Raw genomic sequence first — 23,212 nt, forward strand, 5'->3', positions numbered from 1 at the left:
AGAACAACAAAAAGATGGAAACAGTGAATGAAGACATTTGTGTTGTGAAGTGAAAAAGTGGATACAAATATATATATATATATATATATATTATCCACCTTAATTATTGTCTTCTGTTACAAGTATATAAATGAATGGAAAAAACAAAAAGAATGGATCAACAAAAAAAAGAAGACAAAAGAATACAAGAATACAGTGTCATTTAAGGCAAATTATTTCTCAACATGGGTCATATTGTCATATGAGTTATGAATGACACAGGTCATTCCGTCTATATATCTCATTCTTTATTTAGACTTCGGCTTGTTCAACACGTTAACTTCAGACAGCATTACTTACAATCTCCCTTCATCACACTTGGTGACAGCTTGGTTTAGAACTGCTTTGTTGGTTTAGCTCAGGCTACAATGTCTTTGGACCTGTGATATAAGTGCACATTTCTGTTTTGTATAAAATCAGATGAGCCCCTTCTGAAAGGTGCTATACAAATGATTATTATAATAAGAGAGTCTGTGCAGCATCATAACCAAATGACTGATCAGGTTTAAAATTAGTCCAGTGTAATTCTCTGATCTAGCCCAACTGTCAGAAATAATCATCTAGAATCAGGTTGTTTCTGGATTGATTTGGTCGCATGCAGTAAGATAATCTTATCTAATCTGCCTCTTACGGTTCAGATCCAGGACATTTATAGTCTAGCTGTTATTCTAACTAATATGATGGTCAATATTACCGAGCACTAGCAGAGCCTGCTTGGCAGCATCACGGACTTCCTCCTTGTCTGTCCGACAAATATACACTAACTGTTCGATACTCTCTTTGGCCTGGAATGAAAATAGATAGAACACAGTGGTCAGTACATGCAATATGGTGCATTTATCATATAAATGATGCATTACACGTAATAAATGAATCCTGTTTAAATGAAACCGGTTTTAGTAAAACTAGACTCAAACTAAAACAAACCAGATGACTAAAATATGACAAACTTTGCTGTTTAAATGAATGGAACAGCTTTGGAGAAGAGTTATACCTTAAGACAGGCTAAGGCTTTGCATCCACACACTCTGGTGTCCATGTTCTCATCTTCCAGCAGCTCCAAACAGCTGACCAAAGCCTGAACACAAGAATTCACACTCTTCACTGTCTTTGACATAACCATGTTACTATGCAACCAATTACATAATGAAGGCCTGCTCCACGTTTGTCATGCCATATTTATTTATGTATTTATCTTATTACAGAATATCAGTTTTGTTGTATGCAAGTAATGTCAGTACAGACAAGGCAGAAACATTACCACTACACTGTAAAACCTCAAATTCAAAAATAAGTTGGGCGCTGTGTAGAACATAAAAATTAAACTCAATGATCCTCAAATCCTTTTCAACCTATATTCACTTCAGTACAAACGTTCGGACTGATAAACTTTGTACATATGTACATATACATGAAACACGTTCCAAAGGTCACGGCAGGATCAACAACAGACTGAAAGGTGGTGGAATGATCAATAATAAACATGTGTTTGGAAGATTGCACAGGTAAACAGATTCATTGGGAACAGGTGGTTGGGTATGAAAGAGGCATCATCAACAGCATGTGTTGTGTTTTTGGAAATCTATAGGATATACTAAGACACACACACACACAATCCTCACCTGCTCCCTCTGTCTGGGCTGGGCAGTCAGGCTTCTGAGCACAGAGCTGGCAGAGGCTGATATTTTGCCTCGTGGGTCTTTCAGTAATTTGGCCACAGCATGAAGTCCTTCTCTCCTCAGGCTGCTCTCTGCAGGACGCCGCAGAGCATGGACAATCACATCCTGGTCACATGATTCCAGGCTATGCACCAACCACACTGTTGGGGGGACAAAATCACTGATTATTGTCACTGATAAGTAGTTTTCCGCATTCGTTTAGCTTTCCGTGTGTATGTGTGTGTGTGTATGACTGTGTGTTATACCTTCTTCTGCAAGCTCAGTGATGTGTGTTTCCATGTCACTGATGCCATTAGCCTCTAGGTAAGTCCACAGCTGGAAGAGTGTCACCATCACACTGTCTCTGCTGCTGCCTCGCCGTGGTAACCTCTGATCCAGAATTCGTTCAACTAGACACAAGAACACTACACACACACACACACCCACCCACACACACGTGTTAACGAGGCACACACACACTGACATGAACTGAACGTGTACAACATGCACGGATGTTGTTATACCTTTGTCGGCCATGTTGCTGGACCTTTCAGGCAGCATTCTAGAGTAGACTGTAGACAGCGTAGCCAGGAAGCTCTCAGCAGAGACCCTGTAGACACTGCCCTGCCCCATGCATTGTTGCCATAGTGACACGGCACCCAGGCACAGACCCAGCTGTGGTATTACTGTGACAGAAAGAGAGAAAGAAGGGAAGGATAAGTTATTCTTTATCCCTTTTTCTTTTTTCAAAGTCGTTTTCAGAGTGGAAGTTCCTTCCTAGCTTGGTGTGAGACAAAAAACTCAACTCAAAGTCAACTTAACAAGTTATCAGCACTCAGGATGCAGCTGAAGGCTTAAAGATAATACTACCATCATCTTATTGAAGGACCTATGTGGAGGCTTTAGTGGCATCTAGTTGCAAAGTTGCAGATTGCCTTTTCCAAGTGTGAGGTGAAAAACAGAGTTTTTAACACTTTGGGTAGACAGAATAATGTATCAAAAAAATCATTACCGTTAAAGTGTATGCTATATTCTGAAGATTTTCACTTCTTCACTGTACAGTCAGACACTACTGTATTTCTACACACTGCAATATGCCACAGACCAGACTGAGAGCGGCAGTTTGAGCAAGATTTCAGTCTGATCTCACAACTTTCTGACCTAAACTGCTGACCTGTACTGTAACACAGTGCATGGTGCAGTTGGAAGTTCTTAAAGAAAAAGTCTGATGGTTCGTCCACATCATAGTTTGTGACACATTTAGATGGAAACATATTCTAAAGTAGTGAAAACAACAACTCTTCTTTTCAGGTAATTATACATGAATCAAAAGTATTTATGAATATTACATTCCATTTCCGACAATATCCCCCTAAATCTAACAGGCTGGATTTTTAAATAGCAAACAACATGTAAATGTACTTTAGGTAGTTATTCACTGAGCCTTTTTCATCAGGCAACATGTTGCACCCAGTGATCTGTTTGATCTGTGTAGAACACAGGCCAAGACTTTCTGGACAACTGTTACCTGATCAAGGGCTCAGTGAAAAGAAGTATTAATGTTTCAGTGTGACACCTCTGTGGCTGTTGGTTTACAGACTCACCCTCAGCAGGCTGTCTCAGGCGTCTTGGGTTGTCTTTAGTGACGCGTCGGATGTTTTCAAGGACTTGAACCTCTCTCAGCAGTCGGTCCAAGGCGTACATCTCTCCACAGCGCAGCGGACCGAATGTACCCAGACGCTACAGACATAACATAAATACTTTACACAAAACGTAACACTGCTGTACAGCCATCTTCAGAGCATCAGAAAATCATTTCACATTTGGTCCTCAGGGTCCAATAACACGGATGAATGGAAGAGCCGAGCAGCTTTATATTGGTTTTCAGAGAAAGTCGGAGTCAGGAAACTATCACCACACTTCTAAATGATACAAGTGCTACTGTCTCCTGTTGTACTTCAGATACTACAATCACTGCAGTAGTGAAAATACATACAGTATATAATTATAATTATGACAAACAATAGAACAGAAATTTGTTGATTTACTGATTTCACCACATTATAAACAAACTGCTAATAAACTATTAATGGTAATAATAGTTGATTAAACTGTATCATTATTTAGTTATATCGAGTATTATATTAAGTACTAATTCAATTACTACAGCTCCATAAATCTGTTTCATCAAATAGAACATCATGTTTCATGTGGCTGTCCAGTTAGTGCAGATAGTAAATGTGGTCAGTGCATGCTTCATTGACAGAGAAACAGCTGTAAAATCTGTTCTTCTTTCATAAGCAGCTCAGTCATACAGTGACACACACAGTGATGCAGCTGGTGTCAGAGAAGAACCACAGACTTCTGCTTAGAGCTGTGAGTGCAAGAGAGACTTTTAGTTCAAACTGCAGGAGTTCATTTCACTGGCCAATGTCTAACTCTGATCAGCTCCCAGCAGTGCAGTGCATCCTGGTACATGTAGGTACTACCCACAGCTCTCTCAGCCCTCTGCTTTCTCAGTTATTATTGCACACACTGAATATGATATACTGTATATGATAAATAAACTGAATATTCACCTCATTGGTTCTTATGATGAGCACAGCACAGATCTCTACTAACCCACACAGACTGAATTCAAGGTAAGAATGTCACATATGCACGTACGCCATGGCAGCACACTTCTATCTGAGTAAAGGAAATGACTTGTTGCAGTCTCCTACCAACAACTGTGTGCTGCAGTTCTTCAAATGCTCTGTCAGGGAGCAGTCCAGAGGGGTGCAGCCTGTGGTGAGGGGGAAGGTGGGGGAGGAGGGGCAGTCCCAGCCTCTGTCCTGCAGAGACCTAAACACATGGAAGAGTAATGCAGTGACTTTCACAACGTCATGGGAGGGTCAGACAGGTTCAGTCAGTTTAGTTCACTTTGTTAGTTCATCTGCATTCTCAACATGGCAACTACAAACAATATGTAGTTCAAGACATAGAGCATGTCGTCCACTTATCAGATGATCTGTGGTTCAATCTCTGGCTCCTCTGAAGTGTTCTTGGGTAAGATACTGAACCCTAAATTGGTCCTGAGGCTGTGCCAGTGTGTCGGTGTGTGAAAGGTTAGCTCCTCAAACTGATGAGCAGTTGGCACCTTGCATGGTAGCCAATGCCATCAGTGTGTGAATGTGTCTGAATGGGTGAATGAGATATGTAATGTAAAGAGCTTTGAGTGGTCAGAAGATTGGAAAGGTGTTATATAAGTACAATACATAAAAGTGTGTAGCTCCAGCCTCCTGTTACTACACATTCATTCCAATGAATGTCTTCATACAGTGAGCTGTAAAGAAACAACGCGCACCAGGATGAGCACATCTGTATCAGTCATGTATTTAGCTTCAGTCTCAGAATGGATGTGACTAAAACCTGCTGACACTAGATGTAAGATGGTACTTTAGTATCAACAATTGGCAAACAGTTTGTGACACTGAGCCAAGACAATAGATGGTCATGAAGAATTTCAGTGTTGTTGTGTTATTTCCAGTAAAGAGGTTTTCAGGTCTGCTCACATGCTCTCACTGCTGCAAATACCAACAGAGTCGCTGCGCTACCACATAGCTCCACTAGATGGCATCAAGACACCACAACAACACAGATTCTACGACAGCAGAAGCTATCAGCCTAATGTTTTTAGACATTCTGAAGATGACTTTAGAACCATTTCACTTATTTTACTGTGTGATAACATATGTTAGGAACAGTGTGAAGCCTGCAGAACTTGTTCTGTGTGTGCTTGGGTTTCAGTGTGTTCAGTGTGTGTTTGTCAGGACTGACCTGCCACTTCTACCCCTCCTGTCACTCTTCTCCTCCTCTTCCTCCTCCCAGTCAGACGTGTTGAGGAAATCAAAGCTGCCCAGAGCTGTTTCCACTGTGAGGCTGACCATGCTGGGTGAGCGGCTGTGCTTACCACCCTACACACACACACACACACACGCACACACACACACACACACACACACACACACACACACACACACACACACACACACACAGGGTGGTTAAAAATAAAATGTACAGGTGTACATGAAGTATAATTTAAAAAAGAAAGGAGTCTTCTTTCTTTAGATGTGTTGTGTGAATGCCATTACAATGGGCTGAGAGCTATACTGATCTGATGTGGTGATCATTTTATTTGATAAAGATACATTTGTTTTTTTAACACTCACTACATATCTAAGATACAGTTAAATTAATATGAATTCAAACACTGATATGTCTGTGATAATCTTATACTGGATCATTTATTAAATACTGACACCCTGAGCAAAACCAGGGAAATACAATGTATTTGCAGCATATGGCATACAGGAAACAATGGCACAAGCTGGTGGAACATAATAAAATCTACAAATTTTAAAGCCATGAATCACACAGCAATATATGTAATTTATGTTGACGTTATGAAACGTGGGATAAAACATTTACACCCTTTCCAATCTGCATGCATGCAGACTGGTATCATATGAATAAAGGCTTTCCCAAACATGAGTCACACATTGGTACCATCCATGTTATTAAGTGTCATGCCCTTTTTTCAAAGGCAAGAGTCTCCCCTTTGCAAATATGCCAAGCTCATCCAGCTTTGTGCATGCAGTATAGGGGACAATAGGTTCATTATCACATGGGTTGGTTGTCACATTCATTAGATCTCACTAGGGGGCACTGTTGAAAATTGTACTGTCAATTTCAGAACTGAGGTCATGTACAGGGTCATTTTAGCAGTAAGACACTGGAAACTGAGGTGAGGGGAAAGGACTGAATAGTTCTGATCAGGAGTTAATATGAATATTCTTATTTATGTTTTGCTGTGGACTTGTTGTTAGAGGACAAGCGAGGCATGAGGCTTAACTTTATGCTGTACTGAACTTTTTGATTTGATTCATATTGGAGTTTTTATGATGTCATTGGATTACCAGCCTGATGAAGACAGACAAACTAAAAATAGAAAGCTAATTATGCACACAGAAAAAACAGTGAACATGATGGTCAAATGTTATGAAACATTACATCAGTGATGCGCTTTCTCAGCCAGAAGAGAAGAAGTGAACACCTGTATTTAATAAGCAAGTCATGACTAAAGCCATTATTATCTCCTAATTAGCCTTAATGAGCCTTGTGATATATAAACATATATATAACTGAACTGAAGGACACTGTAACGTGTGTCACTTTAGATTTACTGTTTGGTCCATTCGTATCCGATCAGCCTAATCATACTATAATATGGCAAATATGTCTTATGGAGGTATTTAAAAGAACATGAATGTAATATTTTGTTTTCAAACTTAAGACACAAATGCTGATGATGAAAACTATGAATGACTTTAACTGAGGTTCTTGGTTGAAATTGTTTCATATCCACATCAAATAAATAAAGTTGGAAAAAGACAGCCATGTGCTTGTATCTTTTCTTTCATTTATTATATTATATAATAATTTACCTGCATGTCAAGTCATTTGACTTGAAATCTTACTTTGTAACACTTTCTCACACGTGCTGCGTCCTCACCTTCAGTGTAGCCTGCAGCAGCTTCAGCTCTTGTTCCAGGAGTTGTAGTTCAGGGAACTGTCCCCTGTAATCGTCCAGCGAAGAAACTACAGTTCCCAGAGCATCTTCCAACCCGCTGTCCACAGGACCGCCCCCCTCTGTGGACAGACAATCTGCACCTGCACCGGGCAAATCCTCCTCCACCGACACACGGCGGGCTATATACATCAGATCCCCGCTCTCTGAGTGTGTGTCACCGTCTAGCTGTGTGTTCATTTGTGACACAGTGCTAGGGTCCACTCCTTCAGTCCTGGGGGGGGGGGGTGTGACGACAGAGCTGGATGTAGCCAGCTTCTTTATATTTGGATGTTGATCGGTGACTTCATCAGTTGATGTGTTTTCTTTGACAACGCAGAGCCTCGTCAGTGACAGGTCAGCGTCAGAAGCAGCACAGGTGGGTGGCTCAGGAGTTCTGCTGGGTATCTCCATTTCAATGTCATTGATGGACAGCCCAGAGGCCAGAGACATCACCTCCCCCGATTCACCAGCTGACCTGTCTGTCAACATGATGCCATCAGCACTGCTCTCACTAATGTGGCTCAGAGAGCGCAAGTAGCTACGTGAAGTGCTCACAACACCGTCCCCTGTTGCTATGGGAGACTGTTCCCCTGCATCCTTGTCCTCACTGTTGGGTTCAGTGACTGCCCCCTTCTCCTCTTCCCTGTAAATTGGTTAATGTAATTACTGAAGTCACCAGTCAACAAATATGATTTAGAAAAAACCTGTGAAGACGTTAAAGAGCACAGAAACTCAAATCAAACACTACCTGTCACTCTCTGTTTGGTGCTTAGCCACCTCGCTGACTTTACTGCTCGAGTTTGGAGATGAGGAGGAGGAGTCTCTGGGGCAAAATGAGATGTCAGGCTGTGGGGAGGAACTTCCTGTTCCAGCTGGCTGGATGTCTGGAGTCACCAACACTGCCTAGAGAGAGAGAGAGAGAGAGAGAGAGAGAGAGAGAGAGAGAGACAGACAGACAGACAGACAGAGAGAGAGAGAGAGAGAGAGACAGAGAGAGACAGTGAGAGACAGAGAGAGACAGAGAGAGAGAGAGACAGAGAGACAGAGAGACAGAGAGAGAGAGAGAGAGACAGAGAGAGAGAGAAAGACAGAGAGAGACAGAGAGAGACAGTGAGAGAGAGAGAGAGACAGAGAGACAGAGAGACAGAGAGACAGAGACAGAGACAGACAGACAGACAGACAGACAGACAGACAGACAGACAGAAAGAAAGAAAGAAAGAAAGAAAGAAAGAAAGAAAGAAAGAGACTAAAACAATGTTCTAACAATACTTTTAGAAACTTTTACAAACCAACCCTTAACAAAGATAATGATGCCCGATAGACAGAGAGGGCGAGATCATTCTGATCGTAACAGCACAGATCACAGATAACATACAGCGTCTCTTGCGTGTACCTTATGTGTGGAATTGCGTAGGCCTCCTACAGACATCTGAGGACTGGAGGAGTCATCGGAGGATTCAGAAGAATTTGACCATGCTGCTCCGTTCTCAAGCTCTTCATGACGGCGGAGCATGTTCTAAAAGAAAACAGCACCATTTGGGAGAAGTTGGATAAGCACACATACATACACGTTAGATTAAGCAGAAGTGCCTAATACAGTTATCACAACCATGTCTTTCAGGTGGTGAATAAAGGTTGTTGGAGATGTTTGAGGCTATAGGCTGGAACTCTCTCTTTCTTTCTGTGAAGGACAGGTTTTGGGCACAGCGGTATCAAAGCTTGTAACCTAACAAGACTTGAGGATGTTTTGGGCAATCACAGTTCGAGCACAGAACTCCCCGTAAAGCCACAAATGATGTGGGTCAGTGTTTATTTCTCTCTCTTAGGCTGCTTACAGTCTGTACGCTAAGCTGGGCTAACCACATGCCCAAGCTCTGTCTGTGGTGATACATATTTCCAGACAGAGTTTGAGTTAATTTATCACAAACTAGTTGACATAAGCCAGGGACCAGGTGACAGTGTCCACTTTCCGTGCTTAATAATCCATCCTGACATGGAGTGCATGGAAGACACAGTTCCACCTGCAATATCAAGGCTGTCCTTCTTTCCACTTCCAATAGACTGACAGCCGGCAGGCTAATACTAAACAACAGCACACAGTCCATCATGGTTCACACACTTATTATTTTCACTATCTATGAGTCTTGACTAGGGTTACAAAATTAACAGGAATTTATGGGAATTAATGGGAATAAAACAGGAATTTACAAAATTTAGGTTGGGCCTTAACAGGGAACTTAAATATAATTGGGGAGAATATATTTTAACATAATCTAGGCTAAAACAACCAGATGTCATGCAGTTACACTTGAACATCTTTTATTACTCAATCACATGCACATAGCACACTGCTTACTGCAGGGCTACTGAGGCCACACCCCCTACCTGCACAGGTGATTTCTGTACCTGGACCACACTTTAGAGCCCAGAGCACACAGAGACTATTGAAGACACACATTTGAGCTGGTGGACTACATAATATTGTTCAATAAAATAATTCAAACTTGATAAAGTTCTACTTACAAATAAATCTGTAGAAATGTTATTAATTGTTTTATTTTGCACGTCTGCTTATGACAAAACTAAATGTTTATATTTATGTTTCGATATGAGACACTGTTTAAATTACCCACAATTTACAGTTAATTCACAGAAATTCCCAGGAATTTCTATAATTCCCATGGAGTTTCGATTTGGAATATTCCGAGTACCGAGATTAACTTACCATTGAAAGTTTCCAGAAATTCACCGGAAACTTTCTGCTCCTTTGCAACCCAACTCTGGACTCTTCCCCTTTAGCAATCAATCACATATCACTGACAGAGTTCAACTCTCCCTTGTTCTCTTGTGTCCAGTGCATGCTGCAGAGGAACAACTGACTGGAAACTGACATGTGCACAGTCACTGTGAAGTTTAGAGTCCCCATCACACCTTGTTGCCAGCATATGTTTCTCTATACAGCCTTTACCCTGTAGTACAAAATATTATGCATTTATGAAGGTGCACAAGCAAAGTGTGCTTCTAAGTTTGATTTGTGCTTTTGAGTTTGCCTTTTACCTTGATACATATATGGTCTGAAGTAATTAAGAAGGTAATTCATAAGAAGAGTATGGGAATTAAGACTGCATTATTATGTGTGATTTGAACACAAAACACCATCGGTTAAGATATTGTTTGATATTAATCAAGTAATAATAGGCACCATGGTAATAGTTCAAGGTAAGAAGAGTGTGAAATGTAAAACAATGTGTGAAAAGTATTAATAGAGTTTTTAAAAAAAAAAAAACATCTATGACCTAATTGTGTAGAGAAAGAAAATGGAAGTAAAAGTTTATGTGAGTTTGCAGGGAAGGCCTGTGAGTCTTACTGGAAAACAGGCTCAGGCCTAACAATGCAAAACTGACTCAGGCTGAATAGTCATGGCACAGGTGTGGGCACATGGGCAACTAGGGTGACTAATTTATAATTTCAGTCACCATTAAAGTAGTAAGTACCCAAGTTTTGACAGGAACAATCTGGCAAAGTTTTACACCATTATATCACGACTGTTGGAAGATGAAAAATGGGCAGGACTTGCTATTATTGTATAACCTTTAAGGGTATAAAAGGAGATGTTTTAGGACAGAAAAATCAGTCTATCCGTGGGAGACCCAGGCTTTGTTTGTCTGTGAAGATAATAAAGCTCATCTGCAGCCAGCTTTGATGAATCCTATGTGCTTTTGAAAGATTGACACAGCTTGACAGATTGGCAATGAAGCTGGACTTGGTTTCTGACGGGGACTATATACAGAGATCCATCATCAGAAATCTACACCAGGGAGTGTCTGAATGTACCTTTTGTGCTCAGCTGGGATGTTTAATTGCTCTATAATGAAGTGTCACATGTGTGCAGCAGATGTATATTATTGAAGATTCACTATGGCTCCATTAAACCAGAACTACTGACTACTGGGACTACTGCTCTAGGTTTCTAATCTTCTACACCATCATCACCGTCTCTAGTCAACACACCAGTGGGCTGGCTCTGTGTTCCTACATTTTTTAGGGTGTTTACTCCACAGTGACTTACTGCAGTGGACTGTCTTGTTGGTGAGTTGTCACTACAGGAACAGCTCTGGCTAAGTGTGTCTCTGAAGATGTCCAACAGTGGCCAGTGCTGCCGCCTGATGAGACTCCGAGGCAGTGACTGCACATCCAAGCGGCAGTAGGTGGAGCAGAAGGCAATGGAGCAGTTAGGGAGCAGTCAATGTGGTGCTCCCTCTATACCTGAGTTCTAAACCATGACACCTCAATTCTGTCCTGTTCTCTACCAGTCGACAAAGACCACCTCCAGACATGTGATCATTCTGACTTAATCCTATGAGAATTGACATTGATCTCATCTGATCAAAGGTCTACCTGTGCTGATCATCAGTCAATGAACAATAAACAGTCTTAGCTCTCTGTCCCATTCAGTAGCTCAGCATTGCAGAAACCTTGCTGTCATTTTCTATCAAAACCTCAGTTTAGACAAAATCAGTGCTTCAATCCGAGAAACATTTTAAGGATCAGATCTTTTTTTTTCCAGATCATTGCTGTCCTGTATAATAAATCTATAAAATTGTACATGTCTTCATAAATAGGTGCTTAGATGACTAAATCCTCTCTCATCTCCAGCTCATCCAAAACTTTGCTGCCAGGATTTTGACCCGGTCAAAGAAACACAATCACATGACACTGATTTTGGCTTCCTTACACTGACCACGGTTTGCTTATAGATGTGATTTTAAGATTTCATTGATTACTTATAAAGCCTTGAGAGAGCTTGCTACAAGTTATCATTGTTTAGTGCACTTTGTCCCTTCTCACCCCCTGAGGTTTTCGGATGTGTCATTCATTAGTCTTTGATACAAAGGGGACCGAGTGTTTCCAGTCAGAGTTTAGGGACTGGACAGAGCTGTGTGAGGAGATCAGGGCTGCAAACTTTTTTTGTAGTAAGAGGCCTCTTGTTGTAAAGAGAGAGAGCAGTGTAGAGGCAGCAGGAGTACAGAAGAACTTACATAGAAGGCTTGTTCTCGTAAAGATGGCGTGTCAGGTGGACTCTGGTTGAAGATAGTTGAGAATCTTTTGTTGACTGTTGGAGCTTTGTTGACTGTGCTTGACAATGAGCCCTGATCATCTTTATCAAACGGACTGACAAAAAGGGCAGAGACAAAACAAACACTCAATAGAATATTTAAACAATGCTCTGTTAATGAATAAACACTCATGACGCTCAGGATCATACACAGAGCGTGGCAAACTTACTTCCATGTGACTTCAAGGCTTAGCTTAATAGTCCCAAGGTCATTAATATCCACGGCGACTGTCTGTGGTAGTGCAGCAAAAAGGTCCTTCGTCTCACAGGAAACACTTCCTACAACCACGTGATTGGCTAAGCTCTTCAGCTCGGTCACCTAGGAGACAGAAATGTAGTTTGATTGCACCACCAAAGACTGCTGCCTGTCTTTAACAGGTTAACTCCAGTCAATCAATCATTCAATAAAAATCAATACGCAATAACATTGTTTTATCAAGTATGAATAATGACCAATCAGAACAGAGTGTACATAAAAATAAAGTATTACACTGACCTTCACGGAGAGGAACTCACTGATAAGTGGCAGAAAGACCATGTCTTCACTGTCCCACACCTGTTTGGCATTGATCTCTATTCGACCTCGGAGCTTCCACCGCTGACGGCCGTACTTCATGAAGATCTGAACATGCGTGAAATGTATTATTTACATTTGAAAGAGAACATTACAATCAATTAGAATTGAAGACTCTCAGAACATCAGGGACCTCCTTTTACTGAGCAAGAACTGGAGAGAAAAACATGCAACTCAAAGCCAGCAAATCAAGTGAGCACTGGACATGAAATGGAACGCTTAAAGAATTCACAGGGTCTGTCCTCAAATGATCTATTTATCATCTTCAGTCCACAGACTGAACCAACAGACATGCTGCTAAGTCATCTTGGTTTGATTTAAATTTATGTTTTCAACATTCTGTAAGTAAATACATTTAATAAAAGACATAATAAACTCTATTTTTTTCTTCACTGTTTTTGTATTTGATTTGTAGTAAACATTTACTCAACTTGGACATTTTTATTTAGTTACCACTTCTTTGAGTCCCAGCTGCATCAGCTAGACTACACTATGTTCCAACTGCATCGTAGGAAGGGGCGATGTTCTCTAGTTTGATTTTGTTATTATTTCTTTCACACTTTTCTACGTTTCGACTAACCTCATACTGGTCTCCAGCACACAATCTAGCAAATCCAGCCAGACCTGAAAGACAAAACAGAAACAGATGTAACCCATGAGCTTCTTAGAAACCCTGTTGGGACTAGATTTATTTCTCTAGTGCAGGTAGGGTGTCATTGGTCAGTGATTTTAAACCTGTGTTTTTCAGTGATGTCTGTGTACACGAGGATCCAGGAGTTCTTTCCTTTTTTCTCAGAGAGAAAATGAAGTTTTATGAAAATGTCAAAAATATTTTATAACCAGATTACAGTAATATGTATAGACTTTATTTACTGGATTACTTTAATATGAAAGAAAATGTGAGCCAAGTTAAATAATTACTGGAATTGTGTAATTATTATTAATTTTTTATTATTTACTGAGGAGCTGCCACAGTTAGTCCTTCGCAGTAATTCTCTCATTCTTTCATGCAGGTCGAAAACATGCCAAATGAGAAAAAATAATTAATTAAAAATATATTTCATTTGAAAACCTTTTAATAAATCATTTGTGGAGCGTGTACATTTTCTAGCTGATTTTCTTCAAAATGAGATTTTTGTTGTTGCGTGGCTGAAAAAATGAGAGGAAGGAGGGACGAGTGAAGGCAGATGGAGGTTTCATTCTTACCTTTCATCTTAATGTGGAACTCCCCCAGCTGGTTCTCCAACTCACTCTCCAACACACACATGTTCTACAGAGAACAGTAAGTAAGGAGTTTATTCATTTTTTTATAGACAGGATGACAAAGAGAGACTTCTACAGGTCTAAACTACTTGACTGTTGTTTAAAGATGAGCCCTGTATGTTATATCCTATTACTCTTCAATCTATTCCCTTACTACTCCTTCATGCAATGGCCCTATTCTTTTCCTCTCTCTTAATACACTCACTCTGTCCTCTTCATCTTACCTCAGTGTACTCTTTGTATCCTTTATTAGCTTCTGTTAAACTCTCCCTGGCCTCCTTACTGCCTGGAGAGGCAGTGTAAGCCTTCACCATCTTGTCGGCTCCGTCTCGGAGTCTCCTCTGCAGGCAGTAAGCTTCATACAGCTCATCAATCTGTGAAAAGAAAGAAAAGTTCCACTGTTGCTCCACATCTTACTTTTTGAACAGCATGTTTAGCATATTCCTGTGTAATGCTGCCTGTCATTTTCATACGTTTCATTAACATTATGGGGGCAGGAGCAGCTCTGTCCACAGCGACTTGGCTTAAGAACCAGAGGGTGGCCAGCTGAAGTCTAGCACAGACCACAGTATAGGGTGTGGACCGTAGCTACACGAAGAGGTACCAGTATTAGTTTATTATTATACAGCTCATTCATTTTTCATGTGTGTTACAGAGTGTCCTGATGAACAGAGTAGTAAACATGACCCTGTACAACATTTTTCACGTGTTGCTGACATCAAGTTCAAAATGGGCATATCATTTTACAAAACGAATCAAATTTCTCAGCAATGCTCCAAACACTGGCTATCTAAATAAGACAATTAAGCTGCATCAACAGTCAACAACATGCATTAGTCTAGCTGCAGTAAAAGTATCCCAGAATCAGATGTACAAATCGTTACGAAATGATAAAGGTGACGTGAGGACAAAAAACAGTGGAGTAGAGTTCAATCCTGAACACGTGGATTTTGGACAACATTCACTAATGTGGAGAGGGATTGTTTGACAGGGATCATTGTGGTCTTACCTTGCTGAGATGAAATTCAAGGCGTCTTATGTACCTCTCAGTCACCTTTACTTGCTGTTAGGGGGAAGACAGAGTCACATTCATTCTTCACTATTTTCAGACAAAGTTCAGGCTCAGCACAACAAAAAAGTGTGACGTGTGGAAGCACTGAACGTAGAGACAGTGCTAACTATGATACGACTCCATTGTTATGAAACTTCATTACACTGAATTATCAGGTAGATGTGAAAAAGTATTGAGTTAATGTGCAAACTCGATACTAATAAGAAATTACAACAAGAGGCTTCTTACTACAATATGATGACATACTTCTAAAAACAAATGATAAAAACAGGCCAAATTATAAATAAAGGTCCGTGTCCATTTAAAAACTCACCTTATCCAGTTCATACAGGAAACCCTGAAGAGACAGAAAACATCAGCTCACTAGACATGAAGAATGCTCAGCACCACACAAAGAAACAGTCTGACAAAATCAGACACACCACTGGCTGCTCAGTTCTTTGCAATTTTGTAAATTTGATATTTCAACTTTTAAAAGGACTTTTCTGAAACCTTTGTGTTCAGGGACACACTGACAAGTGAGAAAATGAAGGAGTCAAGAAAGAGTCTGTGTGTCTACATTAAAGTTAGAACAAGGTTTTCACCTGCAACGCTGAACCAACCAGCAACATGTCACAACATACCAGTCTGGAGTTCCTCTTTGATTCTTTCATCTGTTTGCTGAGATTGTCCAAGTCCATCTGATAAACCTGCAGGTACGACCTGAGAGAACACACACACACACACACACACACACACACATACACACATACACACATACACACATACACACATACACACATACACACACACACACACACACACATACACACATACACACACACACACACACAGCAAGTTAAAGTAGACAGGGATATGACAAGTCAAGTCAGACAGCACAGTACAGATTAAAGCTTACACTTCCTATCTGTATGCAAGGGAGCCTGTGTGTGCTTTGAGTGTACTCACTGAAGGCCTTTCTTCAGAGCCTCATAGACCTGGTCCAGTCGCTCTGGTTGAGGAACTTTAGGTGGTGGGTTCGACTTGGTGGACATAGTGAACATCCTGCTGGCTCTGCTGGGCTTCCTGTTGAGACCTGGAGTGCTGAACACCGAGAGGTTCCTGCAACAGCAGGTCAACATCATCCTCAAATATCCTCACCTGACATCAACATATGGCCTTATCTTACAATGGACACTGTTGTGGATGAAGCTGATCTGGAATAATTAACAAATAGGTTTAACTCATCAGTGAAAAAACTAGACACAATCAATTAAGCACCAATGAAATGAAGAAAGTGTTTTTAGGCCACAGTGGGGGTGAAATGAGGGTGCAGTGGTTAGCACTGTCACCTCACAGGAAGAAAGGTTTGAAGTCATCAGAGGGCCGAGCCCTTTCTGTGTAGAGTTTGCATGTTCAGACCAAAGACATGTACAGTAGGTTCATTTGTAACTCTAAATTGCAGTTGAATGGTTGTTAGTCTCTGCGTGTCTGACTTGTCCAGGTTGTAACCCTCCCTCTCACCCAATGTCAGCGGGGATCAGCTCCAGCCCTCCACAATCACGATGAGGACAAGCAGTTATGGAAGATGGAACAGATTTATCGCTATAAAATGATTTGATATTAGATATCAACTTGTTTACATAGTAACATAAAAAAGTGCCTCAGTGTGAAAAAAGAATGCGAGCAGGAAACATTTCTAGAAATGGAACCTATCTTTGTGTATGTGAACACAAAGAGTGGAAGCAGGGGGAGACTGTTGGCAGAGCTCTGTCAAAGATGTCTGTCAGGAAACAACAGTGAAATCAAACAGCCTTCAATTTACAGGCTGTGCAAGCTGTTTCACAGCCAGCACAAACACATGAACAGAAAGGAGCTAAAGAGTGAAAACATGTCCCACCATTCCTTCAGCTGGACTCATCTGAATGAAGCTGTTTTGTTAGAAATCCAATTTACATTTTGGCAAGAATTACTTCTTAAGAAATGAAAAATGTCAGCAGATTCAAATATGATGGTGAAACAGGCTAACGTGTACTGCAATCATCTGAAAGTTAGAATAAACCAAATCTGACCTAAACAACAATCACACAAACAGTCAGACTGTTTGAGCTCCACCTGACAGGATGTCCTGTAAAGTGTGTACTTCCCCATGTGTGTGTGTGTGTGTGTGTGTACCGGTAGGGCTTGTCGTAAGTGTTGACTCCGGTGAAACTCTGGCTCCTAGTGATGGATCTGGAGGTGAGGCGTCTGACCGGACGTACAGACAGCGACATGGTGGAGAGAGTTCGGGATGGACTCCCTATGCAGACAAAAGGAGGAGAACTATAAACACACAGCACTCTGCTCCACTCGCAGCTGGTTTCAACATACTATCTGTACCTGATGTCTTCTTTAAAATCAGATTCAAGGAACATTTGCCAGATGTATGGACAGATGTATGGACATACAGAGGGAGACTCTGAGGTGCGCCATGCAACAAAAGGTCCAGTCAGAATTCAACCAGACCCATTACAACAACATGGTATGCACTTTAGACAATAGACAAGTATCTAGATCCAGAAAAAGAAGCATGTTGTTTCAGGTGTAAAGGTGATGAATAAACCTGATGTGTATCTTTATCTGAAATAAGAGAAAAGTGACTGCAAACAAACAGAAAGCAGAGCTGAGCAGGAAATCCATTCTGCTGAGAGTGCAGACAGTCAGGATGTACTGATAAAAAGTGCTGCAACCTCTACTCAAATGCAAAACATTTTCCTGTACTAAGGGTGAGTTTTTATAGAACTCACCTGTTCAGATTAAAGTAAGGCTTAAAGTGATGCAGAATTAAGAGCGTGGACGCTTTGACTGACAGGTGGGTGCTGTTACAGATGGCTTGTTTGAGCACCCAGGCACCTCAGGTGCCCTGATAAATGAAACCATGGCAGAGATTTTAAGACCTTGTCCCTTGTTATGTGGCTCTATGTAAGAGCTGGACATGCAACAGTCAGTCACTCTAACCACTTTGTTCCACTGCCCAACCACAGTACTGCAAAAAAAAAAAAAAAACGTTTCCCCACAGACCACCATTATCAAAGAGATGTCTGAATTCTTTAAAGGGTTTACACAACATCTAAATACAGGCTAGCAGTACAGTCAGTCAGAGTCAGCTGTTGGTCTAATCAGCCAGCACATGGGGCGGCCGCTCCACCAACCGAGCCAAACGACACCCCTACGATAGATTTTTAATAATAATAGTTTTTGTTGATGAGATGAGATAGGAAAAAAATGTTGTGCGGTATTGGACATTGAGAAATATATGCAATATTTCCCCAGATGAGATTTTTTTTAAAAAGGCACACTGAGGCATGGACCAGAGTTTTTAAGACGCGCACAGATGACTTCCTAGTTTTCCGACAACTCGAGGTGTAAGTTAGATTGTATTAGCATAACTGGCAGGACTGAAGTCACACTGACAGCAGAGGCTGCCATGCAAGGTGGCAGCCACCTATTAAAAAGGAACTAATCACATTCACACACCGATGGTGCAGCCTTCAGGAGCAATTTGGGGTTCATTCTTACACTTCGACATGCAGACGGGAGAAGCCGGCCAAGAGGCCACAAACCTGACTGAGAAAAATATCTGATAATCAAGAACCCAAACCTGACTGCGTTTTGGATTATTGTAGGACAACTTGCAGGACTGAGCATCGAGGCACTCTCCGATCCTGCTACTGTGAGTAGTTACACTGCTGCCCATAAAGTTGGAATCAAATGTTTTGACCTCTTCTCATGAAATGATTGTGACAATGTGATTCATTCTTGATAGATAAAGTGCATCTTCTCATAACTTTATTGATCAATCTCTTCCAAACATATCACAGTGGCAATTAAACCACAATTAAGCTGATGTTTATAAATAGAAATAAAAAGAGGAATGTGTCTGAAAACTAAATGATTCCAACTTTACGGGCAACAGTGCATAAGCTGCCTCTCTTTTCTTTTCTCCCCCACCCACACTACCACAGCAGTGATCTTGGTTAAATTACAAATGATGACGTTAAATGATCTCTTTTTCTCACACACACACGCACACACAAGCAGCCAAAATGCTTTTAACCAACATTCTGCCAGTCCTGAAGCGACGTTTTGTTATTGAGGCTTAAGTCAGAGGTTCATTTCTGCCAGTTAAAGCAGTGTTTTCCTACCGTGGCCTATCCAGTGCCCTGTATCCTGTTTTTTCAAACAGCTGAAAGGCCTTAGCAAGAAAAAACCCCTCCCACAGCACAGGAAATGTCACAATCCTACAGGAAGTCAGAAGCAACTGCCTCTCCTGACAGGAAATTTAACAAAGGGAGATAGTCCTGAGGGCTGCAGTCATCTGACTGACAAGAAAAGGTCAGCTCTGCTGGAGATCGACTAAATCACAAGGGATGGAAAAAGCACTTGTTTAAGGTGGAGCTGTAGATAGTTAAGAAACAATTCATTTGACTTTTAAGTGAGGGTGAAAGAGTAACACATACTCGGGGGGGCTCTGTGGCCAACCATTTGTTGACCTAACCTAGTTTAAGTCACACTCACACAGATTACAGAGGAGCTGCAGAGAGAGATAAAGAAAGACAACATATTTCAAAGGCAGAAAGTGAACCAGACAAACCGAACAAGTGGAAAAGTTGGGTCATACAGGGTCCATCACATCCAGGCTCCTTCCTCTTTAAGTCCCGGATAAATCAGCATGTCGTGTTGTCACAGTAGTTCACCGTCTCTATGACAAAGTCTACATAATGACTCAGAGCAGTGATCCTGGAAACAAACTGCAAAATTCTGCTATACTACCATGCACCTACTGTGGGAACAATACAGTAGAACCCAATACAATACACCACAAACACTTTAAAGTGCTTGTACAAAAAATAAATCAGACAACAGCTGGCATGAAATAGACAAAGAGATTTGGATGAATGAACAGATATATGAAACCTGCACTAAGCCCTCGCTGAAGCTCCCCATGAAAGAACGTCAGTGTTCATGTCCTGCAGAAATCAGAGCAGAGGACTGTCCAGGTGTACTTTATCGCCAACGTCCATACCAGATAAACCTCCATTAAAACTACAATAAACTAAATGTAGGTTTGAATTTAAGGCTGGACTGTCATCAGTCACACCGATATAACAGGTGACTGCAAACTCATGCATGGATCCAAGTGACAATGTTTCATTGCATTGAGCCACTATCTGATGTTTGCATTTATCAAAATAAATGTCAAAAATGTCTTCTGCACTCTTCTTGTTTTCCCCTTTTCATTCAAAATGTACTGGACCAACCAACCACAACCAACTAGCCGTTACACCTCTAAACCCAAAAAACCAAACAGACCTTGACGGGGCTCCGTGTCTCTGTCAGAGTTCTGGTTCAGACAGAGCAGTGGTAGTCGGCACATTTATGCTAGTCTGTCACTCCCTGCTGTCCTGCCTATTTATTAGACTTCATGAGCTAATCCTTCAGCATCCCAGATCCCAGATACTGATCCATCAGATCCACTCAAACTTCAACCAGCTCATCCACAAGTTGGTCTGTTAAATCTGTCAAACTGTGCTGTGTGTTGTGTTCCCTACCTGATCCAAACAGCGCTCCAGCAGTCCTGCCCAATGACAGTAACGGATTCCAGTCACACCATCTCCTCTACTCAGAAAAACACTGGGGATGTGGCTCTGAGCCACACACTCAGCCTTCTGTACACGTCTGTGGTAATCATGTGTGCGACACCACACCTATTGTTTGATGCTCTCTGGCCTCTCTTTCTCAGACCGTTCTGGAAAAACCCTGCCTGGGACCCACACACACACCCACATACAGAACAGCACCTAGTCCATGTCTCCCTCACACTGTTTTCGCCCTACTAGAAGGATAACCTACGTATGGTGATATTAGTTCAGATCAGAGCCACAAACAGAGCCAGATTGTCAGGAAGAATGCCTCCAGAGAATAAATGTGAATGTTTAAAAGAGGTTTTCTACTCTGTTGGAATTTTTAGGGTTTTTTTAAAGATCATTTTTGGGGCTTTTAAAAAGGTCCAGTGTGTAACATTAACTCATATCATAACTATGATTTCATTTATGTATATTAATCTGAAAATAAGACTATGAAAAATAAGAATATGTTCTTATGACCTTAGAATTAGCGTTTTATATCTTCAGTCAGAGAAATACTGACATACTTCATGACATACACACATATTAGCTGGTTAAAAAAAATCCTTCCTCAGTTCGTCCAATTAAAATATCTAATTGAAATCCTAAAGGCAGAACACAGACACACTCTTTTAAATCCTGAGACTTTTGTACTTGTACTAGATGAACATTATTTAATCACTCACTTGTGCTAAGACTCACATTGTGTTTGTGTGTGTGTGTGTGTGCGTGTGTGTGTGTGTGTGTGTGTAGCCTGTAAAGAATGTTAAATTTAGAAAAGACACACTTGTATCAAGAATAATAATGGAACTGTTCAGTTACCTTCACTATAGATTTGGACATTTTGCATTTGCATTTTCACAGAGCTGAGGCCAGGTCCCAACAATCAGTTTCAGTGTTCAGTGTATATCACACCAGACTGATGCTACTCAAATAACAACAACATGCCATGACTGTTAAAAATACAAATATTTAGAAGAAAACAAAAAGATTGTTGGCTGCTCAGATATGCTCAGCAGACTGAAGACAAAGATCTATGGTGAGGCACATTCACTTCAACAATAAGCTTTATGATCAAAAGAAGTAACAGTGAACTTCACTGGGAAATAGATTATCATGCCATTCTGTACTATAGAATGGTTGATGTAGTTGATTGACTTTGCAGGAGACATGAGTCAGTGTTGTTGGTAACATAATGGGTGCAATGTCTATCAGAGCTAAACAACTGCTGAACTACTACTGCCTTGTTATGAGATGTACTGCTTTGACTGAACATCACAGACTACTGGGACAGAGGCCATTAATAAGTCACTCTCTCACATATATTGGTAAATATACAACAGGAAAGGCATTAATAATTATCTTAGTACATAACATGGGCACCAAAGTGCCAAAAACTGCAGTTCCTCCAGCAGCCACTTGATGCTGGCTACAGAAGAAGTCAGTCCTTTGGAGCATGTCCATTTCCACTGACAGGTGGGTGTCATCACAGGCTTCATTGAGCTCAACCCACACTCCACATTCATGGATTAGCCAGGAGCTGGCAGAGGCAGGACTGACAAGATGGCGATGGCCACACACATCTATGACCAGATGAACAAACATTTGGTCAAAATATAAAACATCATTATGTCATCATTAAGATCGTATAAGCGGATATGAGTCATAGATGATCAGTAAGTGGTATCAGAGGCAAAAAAACACAATGAGTGATTGAGCTGAGTTATTATTCCATCTCTGTGTAGATGAAATTAACACCCGTATCTCATTTGTTCGTTTTTCCCATCAGGAAACAAACAATCCCAGCTTGAGCAGTGATCGTACTTCTTTTTATGGCTTGTCATGCTTCTTAATGTAAGAAAAACAAAGTTTGGGGTTCAAATAATACTGGCAGAGGGTATTTTAATTTGTCATGTATTTTGGTTCATGTTTTTTTTTTTTTATAAATACTTAATAAATACTTGGGGAGTTAATGGAGTGGCTGTGGCTCAGAGAAAGAGCGGGTCGTCCACTAATCAGAAGATCGGTAGTTCGATTCCTTCCGGTCTGCATGTCGAAGTGTCCTTGGGCAAGACACTGAACCCCAAATTGCTCCTGAAAGCTGTGCTATCAGTGTATGAATGTGTATGAATGGTTAGCTCCTCAAACTGATGAGCAGTTGGCACCTTGCATGGCAGCCAATGCCATCAGTGTATGAATGTGTATGAATGTGTGAATGAGATATGTAGTGTAGA

The 23,212-nt window shown here is 41.0% G+C and overlaps 1 protein-coding gene across 4 annotated transcripts in view; it reads right to left on the minus strand.

The window, feature by feature from the left end:
• ripor1 (RHO family interacting cell polarization regulator 1) overlaps window positions 1–23,212 on the minus strand; it is a 47,837-nt gene that overhangs the window by 4,915 nt on the left and 19,710 nt on the right. For 3 of the 4 annotated variants that reach the window (XR_003461337.1, XM_027272747.1, XM_027272746.1), the window contains exons 2-23: window positions 17,488–17,611; window positions 16,282–16,434; window positions 15,957–16,035; window positions 15,647–15,670; window positions 15,271–15,324; window positions 14,486–14,635; window positions 14,205–14,268; window positions 13,579–13,622; window positions 12,921–13,046; window positions 12,595–12,743; window positions 12,348–12,480; window positions 8,702–8,824; window positions 8,057–8,211; window positions 7,252–7,951; window positions 5,517–5,653; window positions 4,421–4,541; window positions 3,302–3,437; window positions 2,222–2,383; window positions 1,964–2,122; window positions 1,662–1,858; window positions 1,034–1,117; window positions 734–824 (exon numbers count right to left, since the gene is read on the minus strand). Coding sequence is in view for 3 of the 4 variants with exons in the window: in XM_027272746.1 (XP_027128547.1) it covers window positions 734–824; window positions 1,034–1,117; window positions 1,662–1,858; window positions 1,964–2,122; window positions 2,222–2,383; window positions 3,302–3,437; window positions 4,421–4,541; window positions 5,517–5,653; window positions 7,252–7,951; window positions 8,057–8,211; window positions 8,702–8,824; window positions 12,348–12,480; window positions 12,595–12,743; window positions 12,921–13,046; window positions 13,579–13,622; window positions 14,205–14,268; window positions 14,486–14,635; window positions 15,271–15,324; window positions 15,647–15,670; window positions 15,957–16,035; window positions 16,282–16,434; window positions 17,488–17,611 (3,165 nt within the window). In the remaining variant the exon portion in view is untranslated. Of the gene's footprint in view, window positions 1–84; window positions 114–733; window positions 825–1,033; window positions 1,118–1,661; window positions 1,859–1,963; window positions 2,123–2,221; window positions 2,384–3,301; window positions 3,438–4,420; window positions 4,542–5,516; window positions 5,654–7,251; window positions 7,952–8,056; window positions 8,212–8,701; window positions 8,825–12,347; window positions 12,481–12,594; window positions 12,744–12,920; window positions 13,047–13,578; window positions 13,623–14,204; window positions 14,269–14,485; window positions 14,636–15,270; window positions 15,325–15,646; window positions 15,671–15,956; window positions 16,036–16,281; window positions 16,435–17,487; window positions 17,612–23,212 lie in introns of those variants that run through there. The other variant, XM_027272748.1, reaches the window with a different exon arrangement.

The sequence above is a fragment of the Larimichthys crocea genome, chromosome XXI (genome assembly GCF_000972845.2).
Source record: "Larimichthys crocea isolate SSNF chromosome XXI, L_crocea_2.0, whole genome shotgun sequence".
In the NCBI taxonomy this organism is placed as follows: Eukaryota; Metazoa; Chordata; class Actinopteri; family Sciaenidae; genus Larimichthys; species Larimichthys crocea.